General features: G+C 46.6%; 1 protein-coding gene across 1 annotated transcript in view; it reads left to right on the top strand.

Moving 5' to 3' along the window:
• Window positions 1–12,347, top strand: part of LOC140901263 (cryptochrome-1) — a 38,898-nt gene that overhangs the window by 12,448 nt on the left and 14,103 nt on the right. Inside the window, exons 4-7 of the mRNA XM_073319775.2 lie at window positions 4,963–5,113; window positions 8,291–8,431; window positions 9,505–9,675; window positions 11,642–11,782. Of these exons, the coding sequence (XP_073175876.1) occupies window positions 4,963–5,113; window positions 8,291–8,431; window positions 9,505–9,675; window positions 11,642–11,782 (604 nt within the window). The remainder of the gene's footprint in view (window positions 1–4,962; window positions 5,114–8,290; window positions 8,432–9,504; window positions 9,676–11,641; window positions 11,783–12,347) is intronic.

Raw genomic sequence — 12,347 nt, 5'->3', positions numbered from 1 at the left:
AATGTGCAGCTGTGGCTAAGAGGGCTAAAATAATAATAATAATTAATACTGCATTATTATTTTTATTTATTATTTATTTTATAGCACCTAGGAGACCAAGTTATGGACTGGGTCCCCATTGTGCTAGGCACTGGGCAAACACAGAACAAAAAGACCGTGATACTTGCCTGTGTAAGCAATGGAATATTGGTGGCATTACCTCTGTATGTGACATTGGTGAGACCATTATTGGGATACTGTGTCCACTTCTGGTGTCCATACTTTAAAAAGGATGTTGAAATAATTGAAGGGGTTCAGGGAAGAGCTACAAGCTTAATTTGAGGTCTGGAAAACCTGCACTGCAGTGAGACATTAATGAAGCACAAGCTATTTCGTTCATCCAAGAGAAGACAGTGACTTGGTCATGATCTATAAAGACCTACTTCAGGAGGTGTCTTCTATTAGCAGAACACTCTTTCATCTAGCAGACATAGGCATGACATGAGTCAATGGCTGGAAGTTGAAGCTAGACATAATCAGATAGATTTTTACAAGTGAAGGTAATTAACCACTGGAACAACTCTATTCTATATAAGTCTTATGTCATGCGTCTCATCATAATATCTCAGCACCATCCCGCAGTGCATTAAGCAGTGACAATCATCCATCGGGTGTTGCTTGGTCTCTCATTCTCTCCCCCAGGGAAAAGCATATGCAGTAGAATATCTTGTTTAATAGATATTTTTAAAAAAAATACATGTTACTATGTGCTTGTTAGAGAAGGCAAGGTCTCTTGGAGTGGAAGGTGATATGGTTTGTGATGGGTCTTAGTTCCTGTGGGAGTTCATTCCACTGTCTCAGTCTGACCTCCAAGGAAGTTCTGTCTCCTGCTCAGACAAGCCTTACCCTTACAGTAGATAGTTCCATTGGACTAGAGGAGTGGATTTGTTGACCACAGTCTACATCCTGGAGCTTTAGGCTCTTTTTGATACTGTGGGCCATGCCATGGAGTGCCTCGAAGATAAGGACTGAGACCTTGAACTGGATTCAACATTCTATGGCAAGCTCGTATAGGGAACAGAGGATGGGTGTCATATATTCCAGGTAGCCTGTGATGCTAAGGAGACACTTAGCCGTGTTCTGGACTAATTCTGTTTTTTAAGTGCTGAAGCTCATGCCCAGGTGTGTTGCATTGCTGTAGTCCAACTGAGAAGTGACAAAGTCTTGAATACAAGCCAGGTTATCATCACCAGGATGGGACAGAGTCTCCTAACCAATTGGACAGTATAGAAAGCATTACTTGTGAGTGCTGCTGTCTGAGAGCCTAGCGTCACCAAGGAGTCCAAGAGTACTCCTGACTGTGAACTGAACTGACCAACTGTGGCTGTGAACCTTCAACCAAATTCTTCAAAATGCTCTGCCCACCAGCATCACCTCTGTCTTGCTCGGGTTCAGCTTCCGCCAGCTACACTTCATCTATGAGCTGATTTCATCCAAGCACTGGGCCATCTTGGTGGTAGTCGTGTGGTCATATGTGGTGAAGGATGGATAGAGCTGTGTGTCACCATCATATTGCTGGCAGCTGAGTCCATGTTTTCTGACCAGTTCACCTAGTGGCTGCATGTCAGTGTGGTAAAGTCCTGGAGAGAGAATTGATATCTGTGGCATTCCACAGGTGAGAGGTCTAATAGTGGAGGTTTAGTTTCCCATCATTTCTTGTTGGGTGCATCCCTCCAGGAAGTACTGAAACCATTTTAGTGTACTGCCCTGTTTCCCTGCCACCTCTCTCAGGTGAGACAGTGGTGCCCAATGGTTGACAGTGTTGAATGCTGCAGAGAGGTCCAGGAGGATGAAAATGGATGTTTGTCCTTCATCGATTGACATAAGGAGATCATCCATCTGTGCCACTAAAGCAGTTTCAGTCCCCTCTCTGGGCCTGAATCCAAATGCTGCCAGGTCTAGATTATTGGATTCAGTTAGATGAGCTTGTAGTTTGCATTTAGCTAACTTTTCTGTGAGCTTGCTTAGGAATGGGAAGTTTGACCCTGGATAGTAGTTGGCACCACCTGATGTAACTAGCGTGGGTTTCTTGAGCGTTGGTGGGTCTGTTGTGCGTTTGAAGGAGGAAGGGAATGACTGACTAAGGGATGTGGTGGAATCTCCATCACCTGGAATCTTTGGCTGTCTCTTTCTAAAAGATACGCTGTAGCTAACCCAGAAATCACAGGGTTAATGCAGGAATCACTTGGTGAAAATCTGTGGCCTGGGTTTTGCCAGGGGTTCTACTACCTGGTCACAGTGGCCCCTTTGGGATCTAAACTCTATTCATTTAATGCACAAGGGGCCAGGATTAAGGTTACATGGGCATTTACTTCATCAGACCTTGCTGATGTAGCAGACGAGAGTACATTGTGTGCGTGTGTGTTTTCTCTCATGCACGCAGATATTACTGAGGGAAGCTGAGTCAAAGAGATACATTTTTTTATTTTGGTCTGAAAGCAGTGAAGTTAGTGATCCAGAGGGGAGTTGTACCAGGGCAGGAAAGATGGTGTAGTAGACAGAGCACTGGGCTGGAATTTCTCAGCCACAGACTTCCTGTGTAACCACAAGCCAGTCACTTAATCTACCCTGTGCTTGAGCTCCCATCTGTAACATGGCCCTCACAGGGGTGTGGCAAGGATAGAATTGATTGATTATGGTGAGACTCCCACTTAGTCCTGCCATGAGTGCGGGGGACTGGACTAGATGACTTTTCGAGGTCCCTTCCAGTCCTATGATTCTGTGATTACAGTGGTGAGAGCTGTGTAGGTGGATAGATAGACTGACTTATGGGTTCTCTTACACTCTGTTTACTTTTCCTTATTGTTTTAATTCCTGGTTATCTTTTTAAATACATGATGAAAGCTAAAGAGGCTCATGCTTGCTTAGTGCTGTGTTCCTTGAAGGGCTCACATTACACCAGTGCTCTGAGCTCTGCACTGCCTTCCAGTTCCTTTCCAGGTGCCATTGAAACATGGCTGCGCCCATGTTTCAGGGTGAGTAAAAAGGCCTTTTGTAACCTAACTCTCTTTTTGATGTGGGTGCTGGATGACTCAGGGCCCCTGACTGACCCTCTTCTTTTCCTTCCTATTTGAAGGGAGACACCCCACTCCGCTGCGCATCCATCATCACAGGGGTTGGGGCCAGCCCCAGCAGCAGAAATGTGGGGTTGCTCAAGGGGCCACTGCCCTGGGAGACCAGGAGCACCCTTAAGGGCAGGCGCAGAGGGGAACCTCCTGATGGATTAGCAAGGGACAGATGTGGAGGACAGTTGAAAGGAGCGACTTTGCCTCCTGCCCCTGATAAAACCTATTACAGCCTAGGGAGGCCGATCTCCAGAGGTGGGAGAGACAGGAACAGGGGGCTTGGAACCTGTCCTAAGAAGCTACAAGCCTGAGGATGGAGGGGAGGATGCTCTCCCTCCCAGTCTCCAAGACTAGGAGAAGACAGCTGGGGAGGAGGGGCTGGAAGGAAAGCACCTTGGCCCTCCCTGCCACAACACAGCAGACTGGGAGTGAAACGGTGTGCCATGCAAGGGCTGTGCGGCAGGGAGCTCAGCAGGCCAGTTGCTGGACCCAGACCTGAGCGCTGCCCTCCTGTCTCCCTCTGTCTGCATCCTACAGGGCTGAGAACTGCCTCTCTGCACTCTGGTCCCAGTGGCAATGATCTGTCCATGTCCCCACCCTTTCCACCACTACAGGTTGGGGTGAGCACATCCCCTGCTCAGACACATCCTATTGCTCACCCTGGCTTTCCCAGATCCAGTGTCACCCCACAGTGGGTCTCCCTGTGTCCTTGTTTGGACTTATTCATCATGGAAGGGTCTGCTCAGAGGTACAGCCATGGGAGGTGAGGGAAGCATGTCCCCCGACTTTTCACTATGCTGCTGCTGACTCTTTTAGTGGCTGCAGGAGTAGCTCATTCCATCTCCTGATCACAACTCCCCGCTAACGTTTTTCAAGGAGGCTGCCGATGGGGACTCCTGACTATATTACACCTCTTGCTCTGCTTATTGCTCTGGTGGCATTGCCCTGTACCATGATGTCAAGGTTCCTCCCCCACTCTGAACTCTAGGGTACAGATGTGGGGACCTGCATGAAAACCTCCTAAGCTTACTTTCACCATCTTAGTTTAAAACTTCCCCAGGGTACAAATTAATTTTATCCTTTGTCCCTGGATCTCCACTGCCACCACCAAACTCTAACTGGATTTACTGGGAAATGTAGTTTGGACATGTCTTTCCCCCCAAAATCCTCCCAACCCTTGCACACCACTTCCTGGGGAAGGTTTGGTAAAAATCCTCACCAATTTGCATAGGTGACCACAGACCCAAACCCTTGGATCTGAGAACAATGAAAAAGCATTCAGTTTTCTTACAAGAAGACTTTTAATAGAAGTAAAGAAATCACCTCTGTAAAATCAGGATGGTAGATACCTTACAGGGTAATTAGATTCAAAACATAGAAAATCCCTCTAGGCAAAACCTTAAGTTACAAAAAAGACACACAGACAGGAATAGTCATTCTATTCAGCACAATTCTTTTCTCAGCCATTTAAAGAAATCATAATCTAACACATACCTAGCTAGATTATTTACTAAATTCTAAGACTCCATTCCTGGTCTATCCCCGGCAAAAGCAGCATACAGACAGACACAGACCCTTTGTTTCTCTCCCTCCTCCCAGCTTTTGAAAGTATCTTGTCTCCTCATTGGTCATTTTGGTCAGGTGCCAGCAAGGTTACCTTTAGCTTCTTAACCCTTTACAGGTGAGAGGATTTTTCCTCTGGCCAGGAGGGATTTTAAAGGAGTTTACCCTTTATATTTATGACACATGACTGAAGAGGAGACAGGAGTGATCTCCTTGGCACGCCGGATGGGAAGTGCTCTTCCTCCCTCCTCTTCGTCATGGTCTCTCTTTGAAAGAAGCCTCTCTTTTAAATTAGGAGATGTAAGCCTCCTCCTGAGCTGTGCCTGGCTGAAGATTACAGGGTGCCCCTCCCCGAGGATTTGGAAATCCCCCGAGAGAGTCAGTCCCCCTGGAGAGGGGGAGAAACTGAAGGGCTACAGCGACTAGAACACCACTTGAAAAATCAGGTGAGTCTTCTCCTCTTGCTCTGGATGCTGGCTAATAGCTCCAAACTGACCCAGGTGATTATGGCCCTTAGCCCTGCTGCAGATGGCTGGGTCTGAGCCCAGCAGGCAGAGAGGCTGGCCAGAAAGGATCACTCAGCACCAAAGCACCTTGCTTCATCCCAACTCTTGGCTCCTGGAAGGGCTGGTATCTATTGGCATAGGTGTCTCCAAGCAAACAACTCACGTCCTCCTGGCATTTCAGAAGCCACCCACCAGGCTAAGTGGAAAAGATGTGTAGTTTGGTACAGTCACACCCAAGTGGACCCTCTTATAAATTCAGAATACTCTTCTGACAAGACCTGTCAGCTTTTTTGGGGAACCTGATGTTTGGAGGGCCCATAGAGTAGAAGCAGCCTGGTCTCTGGCCTCACACAGAAGGTTGATGTATTTGGAGAACTAAGTTTTCCAGATGGGGCTTCCTTTGCCTTTGGTACTTGATTTAACAATGGCCATTCTACCTCGGATGTCGTTGTTGCCTTTGGATTGTGGTGCACAGAGAAGCTTGGGAGGAATGAGCTGGGGCAGCAGCTGGAATGCAGTGTCTTTATCCCGGTTCCCTTTGGATGCAGGTCAGTTTAGGAGATGCATTTATAAGCCAGGGTGGTATGGCTCTTCATGTGCCATGAACTCTAAGCAAGGCTTCATGGGGCCTGCTGCAAGCTAGCCCCGTGTTCCGTGAGAATGACCCCGGGGCTCCGTAATACTGCAGTGTGACAAACAGGAAATTCTGCCGCAGCTTCAGAGAAATTCAAAACTGGAGGTGTTGTTACTGAAAGAAATGAGAAAATATACAGTGCAAGCAACCAGGTCTCCCTTGAGTTATTTATTGTTATATTAAATTCAGCTTATTTCATACCACCTCCAGACTGTCACTTTAAGGTGCCACGGGATTGTGTGTTGAGAACTCATGATTGCATTGCAGCAGTTGTCATGGGGAAAACTGGAGATTGTTGGTAGCTGGGTAGGAGGCAGTAGGGGTTTTTGGTCCTTGAGGAGCCAGCCAGGCTCTTTAGGATGGTAGGAAAAGCTCATTAGCTGGCCATTTTTGCTCAAATAAATCATCAGCAAAATAGTTGATAATGTCATTAATGATCAAAATTAGGTTTCAGAGTTAACACCCAATTAACAAATGGCATCGTTCACCCCTCTCTTAGAGCAGTTACCCTAGACTGTGGAATTATTCCACTTATCCTACTGTTCCCGGAAGACATCTCTGCCTTAGTTTGTTTTCAGTTCATATTTTGAAGGTTTGCTTTGCAACTTTAAGGGCCAGGTCATATATAAATGGAAGTTTAGAGTCTAGAGCACAGTCCGCAGCCAGTTCCATAGCCACAAGTATGACGCTTCCCGGGGGTACCCCGGGTTGTGAGGCACCTTGCTACCACCTCTCCTTAGCATTAGGACATCTTGTCTATGCCTGTCGGGGGTCAGCTCTCCAACTCCACTAGCCAGCACAAGCACTCCTCTCTAGGCCTATGCAAGCCCCGCTGTCTCTCTATACTCTATAGGTTAGCGACAGGCACACTCCAACCCCCGAGCCCTCTGAGCATCTCCCTGGAGGGTTCAGCCCCCTTTCCACTGAACACGCACTGTATTCACAGATTCACTGCTCCCAAAGGAACAGTACCCTCCTGTTTACCAAAAATGCCTCAGATCACAGCTCCCCTTAACACACAGCCCTTAGATAGGTTTACAGTGAGAACAAGCAAAACTATATTTAACCCAAAATAGAGATTTGAGAAGTAGCAAGTAAAAGTATTGGAAACAAATGGTTACATGTAAAATACGATCATAACACATATCCTAGAGCCTAGACTTAAATTAACAAGATGCTTTCCTGTCCAACGAAGTTTAGCTCACTCAAAGTCCCTTTGTTGTTTTCCAGCCAGGTTGGCTGTGACCCTCCTTTCATAGAACAGAACACACTGAGAGTTCATCTTCTTGGGGAAAGGGGGAAGCATGTCTCTAAACCCCCAACAACCCATTGTCTTTATTTATAAACAGGATTCCCTCCCCTTCCCACCCCCCCAGTTGTTTCTTCCTATGTGCTCCTTTCTTGTTGACTTTACAGTCTCTTGATTAGCATTCAGCTCAGACTGTAGATGGGCCTCCATTGTGTAGCAGAACATATACAATACACACATGACCTCCCAGAGAGAGATGAGGGTCTCTTTCCTCCTGCCTAACAGAAGCATGTTTATCACCTTCTGGTGACTTGCCTTAACTCATAAAGATGAGCCTGGGAGCTTAAATTCCTAACTGTGCTAGACACTAAAAATCATGGACTCGGTAGAGATACTGGTTTTATGTCTCGTAACAACACTCTGTAACCCACTAGCTCTCCTTTGTCCTATGCCTGCAGAGATGTTAATTTCGCACTATATCTTGAATAGGCTCTTGTAACTTGTGTTAAGTCCTTGTGCTTAACAATATGTCCCGCCTTGCAGTTAGCTGTGACACTCAGATTGCCTTTCTAGATCTGAAGAAGAGCTCTGTGGAGCCTGAAAGCTTGTGTCCAATAAAAGATATTCCCTCAACCACCATGTCTCTCTAATATCCTGGGACCAGCATGGCTACAACAAAACTGCAAACAGTTATCAATACATTCATTTTGAAATGATTCTGATGACCAGTGGGCTACAGGCTCTCAGTAGAGACCTCACATGTCACCTTCTAGTGCAATGTTTGGTTAGATAGGCTTGTCTTATAGGTATCAAATGGGTTCTTGTAACAGGCTTTAAAGCCTCATCCTCTAGGCAGGTGATGATACTGCTGGAAAGTGGCTTTTGCTGATTCACTATTGCAGTGGGGAAATTTCCCTACTAGCCATAAGAAAAGTGGGAGTGGCTTTCCATGGGAGATTTAGAGTGTGGGCTGAGCTCTCCTCAAGGAGGAACCCCGGGTCATCCAAGTCTAAGGAAAAGACTTGGGTTACATTTTTGTATTTCATTTTGATTTGAGTTCTTTTCACGTATAATGCCCAACTCCAGGAAGGGGCACAACTTGTGTGGCCTGTGTTTGGAGTATAGTGGGGAAGCCACCTGCCCACAGCTCTTTTCTGTTTCATTAACAGGACATAAATTGTGGTGTTCTACCTAAAATTGGTTTGTTTGTTTGTTTGTTTGTTTTTGTTTTTAGGGCTGGATAGCAAATTTTACTAAACCAAGAACAATTCCAAATTCTCTGCTTCCAAGTACTACTGGACTGAGTCCCTATTTCAGCTTGGGCTGTTTGTCAGTTCGGAGGTTTTTTTATAGATTATCAAACATTTATGCTCAGGTAAGAAAATGCTGTGTGCAAATCAAGCCAACGCAATGGTTATGTAACAGTTTCCTAGAGCAGACTAGTCTCCTCCTCAGCAACAGTCGTATTAACAGTGCAAAGTGGCTTTCGATATTGTTTGAAATATTATCCGTAAACAGATTAAAGCCTTGCCCTGACTAGGATTTCAAGGTGTGATGGTAGCGCGTGTTACCAAACTCCATCTAACGAACACTTGCTAAAACTGTAGCCAAGACAAAGCAATTGTCCTTTAGTACAGGCTTTAAAGTGATTGAGTTGGTGGGAGGAGGAGAAGCCTAGGGTGTAGCTCAACCAGCTAAAATTGAGCTAAAGATGTCGTCCCAGAGTGACGTCCCAGAGGTTCTCTGTCGACAAGACCTATGTGTGTTTTGGCTGCAGGTCAAGCTAAACAACATCAAGTTTGTCCTCCTTTGCAAATCTTAAATCTTGTATATGCAAACATGTCAGTTTCCATCAGTGCATAACTCAAAAACAGATGTACAGAATTTGCACAATTTCTTTGAGAAGAAATTACCATTGAGAACAAGCCTGGAAAATGCCACCCTACATGGAGACTGTATCACAGTCTGCATGGGCGCAGGGGTCCATTTGTGGGAATGAGACTTCACTGTTTCATTAACATAAACCAGGGGTTCTTCATGAACTGTTTAAAAACGGCTACTCTTCTTCAGTGCGTGAATCCGAGCAACTAGAGACCAGTCCGTGCGTGTCTGCTTTAAGGAATCGTAGGGGTTTTATTTTTGCTTTGGGAAGAAATCCTGGTATGAATCTATCCTAGAAGGTCAGGGTGTTGCAGAAAATTATCCCAGCTGGCCAGGAAATGTTGAGTTTTAGGGGTTTCCAGCTCACTCTGTTTCGGTGCTGCAAACTTTGTTTCAGACCTTGGCTCCTTGGATTCAACAGGGAAAGGCTATAAAACTCGCCGACGTTTTCAGCTGTGCTGTCTGGGCCAACTCATGTGCTAGTTAACCTCTTGCAGCTCAGCTGCAGTCAAGGGAATTATGATGACTTCCACAGGTCGAGGCTCTGGCACTGTGTCTTTGTTGCAGTCAAAGAACCACTCTCTGCCACCTGTATCACTTCAAGGACAGCTTCTATGGCGAGAATTCTTCTATACTGTGGCATCAGCAACACCAAACTTTACCAGAATGGCGGGGAACCCCATCTGCCTTCAGATCAACTGGTACCAGGATGCAGAGAGACTCTACAAGTGGAGAACGGTAAAGGGCTGAATTCCCATTTGAGGAGAACCGATACAGTCATTTCTCTTGTTGGTTGTTTCTAGTTCACCACACTGTATGCCATAGGACTGTGAATAGCATTTTAAATAAAATCAAGCCACTGGGTACAACATACATTTTATAGAGCATCTTTCATGCAAAAGGTATCCCAAAGTACGATAGAGAGTTAAATACTTAGAAAGAGATTGACTTCATCAAGATTTATATTGACCAGAGAATTTAATATAGCCCATCCACCTTCTAGACACCTGAGCACAGGACTGTAAGCCAGGGCACTCTGAGTCCTATTCCCGCTTGTTCTCCTGACGATCTGTAATACCCCAATGAGAAAATTCAGAAGGGTTGAAGGAGGAGGAGATCTAACAGTGTCTTCAATATCTGCCTCTAAAGGAGATGGGAATGAAGGACTCTGTTGGCATTCCTGCCCCAGGATCTTGCAGTAATTTTTCACCTGTCATGGCCCCTGGGTATTTTTTATTTCCTGCTGACTCTTTGGAGAGTTTTCCAACCAACCAAATAAAACCCAGGGAGCCTAACCTGTATAAGAGGTACACAGTGATAATTATTAATACCTAGCTCTCATACACACACAAACAAAGAGCCTGCTCCAGGCCCCTCAGTGCAGTGTGTCCATATAACCATCATCAATATTTTTATCATTTGCATATTCTTATGGCCCTGATGACCTACTGCTACAGGTTTAACCTTCACAACCTTGCATCCTATGTTGTCTCTACAAAGTTCTGTCATTCCGATTTGGTAATGCTTGACACCTGTTTAGCATAGGTGTCTATGATGATGCAAGTTGCTAGCCAGGGGAGAATCACAGAGCTGGGGGAAAAAAATTTGGACAAATAGTTTATTTGCTGAAACATGCAGTTTTTGGTTGACTCAAAACAAATTTGCTGAACAGTTTGGGCCCAAAAAACTTTTTGGGGAGGAGGAGGCCTGCTCCCTATAACTTCTGGGATGTGAGAGACCCCGGTTCAATTCCCCCCTCTCCCTGATGTGGAGAAGGGATTTGAGCATGGGTCTTCTACAACGCAAGTGAGTGCCCAAGCCACTGGTCTCGCAATCTTGCCTGCTGATGCTGTTCCAGTTTGTGTATATAAATAGTCATTGGAGTAGGTACATGAACTTGGGTTTCCCACATCCTAGGTGAGTGCCCTAACCACTAGGCTTTAAAGCAGCAGTTCTAAACCCACGGCCCAATTAAAGGCTGCCGAGCTGCACAGTGGGGTCCGGGTTCCCGGCTGCCCGGCACGGCAGGGTCCGGGCTGCCTGGCCCGGCGCAGTGGGATTGCGGGTTGGCAGCCAGTCCTGTGTGTCGGGGGTCCAGGGTTTTCACCCAGCCCCACACAGCGGATGTCCAGGGTCTGGGGCTGCCACCCAGCTCTGCAGGGGTCTGGGGTCAGCATCAGGGCTACCGGCTGGCCCCATAGGGCTGGGGTCTGGGCTGCCACCTGGCTGCCCTGCCACCTGGCCCCACGCAGTGGGATCCAGGGTTGGGGCTGCTGCCCAGCCCTGCACAGCAGGGCCCAGGTCCCTGCTGCCCGGCCCCCCACCCAGGGCTCCACTCCTGGCCCCACTCTACTGGAGGGTGGGAGGCGCTGGGTATAGGAGAGGGGTCGGAGGGGTGCGCTGTGGTTCTCAACCTGTGTCCCAGGTAATACAAAATAGGTTGAGAACCACTGTTCTAAAATCATTCTCATTCTTGCTCCCTAGCCCATTGTGCCAGAATATCCCATACCTCAGTGGCAAAGTCACTCTTCAGTGTGAACAAGGGTTCCAGTTTGGGCCCCTAATGTCTGATCCTCTGACAAAGTGACTGGCCTATGTGTTTAAAGAAAGGGCAAGAGAGAAGAAGCAATTCCGGGGGTGAAGGAGGGAATGGAGTACTGTGTGTATTGAGCAGAAGGACTGAAATCTTCTGTGTGTGTTTTAGGCTCAGACAGGGTTTCCATGGATTGATGCTATCATGACTCAGCTTCATCAGGAAGGTTGGATTCACCACCTTGCTCGACATGCTGTTGCCTGCTTCCTGACTCGAGGAGACCTCTGGATCAGCTGGGAAGAGGGCATGAAGGTTCGCAATCTTTTCTTTCATTGTTCATTGGCCTGTTCCTAAAGGTGCTTTGAAGAAGCCCCTGTGAAATGCAAATCTTCTGGAGGATTTGAATTGTCGAGTAATCATAGAATTGTAGGACTGGAAGGGACCTCAAAAGGTCCTCTAGTCCAGTCCCCTGCACCCATGGCAATGTTTTATTATACTGTGCACCTGTGGTAAGGTTACATTAGAAGTATTATATTATTTTTAATACAATAGTGCTCAGAAGCCCCAGTTGAGATATGGGCTCTGTTGTGCTGGACGTTGTACAGATACATGCATCATAAGAGGCAGTTCCTGCCCTGCAGAGCTAATAATCTAAATAAACCAAACCAAGATTGGGAGGGGAAATAGAAGCACAAAGAGAAGTGACGGGCTGAGCGTCGCGCAGCAGACCCGTAGCAAATCCAGGAATAGAATCCAGGTCTCCTGAATCCTGACTCCAGGTATAAAAAGCCTAATTCCAGTTTACTAGCCACAAGAGAGAAAAACAAATACATATACACAAATGAGCATAGTCTCTACTGATGCCTCCTAACCAGCT

Source organism: Lepidochelys kempii, chromosome 21 (assembly GCF_965140285.1).
Source record: "Lepidochelys kempii isolate rLepKem1 chromosome 21, rLepKem1.hap1, whole genome shotgun sequence".
Classification (NCBI taxonomy): domain Eukaryota; kingdom Metazoa; phylum Chordata; order Testudines; family Cheloniidae; genus Lepidochelys; species Lepidochelys kempii.
This window is presented reverse-complemented; position numbering and strand designations above follow the sequence as displayed.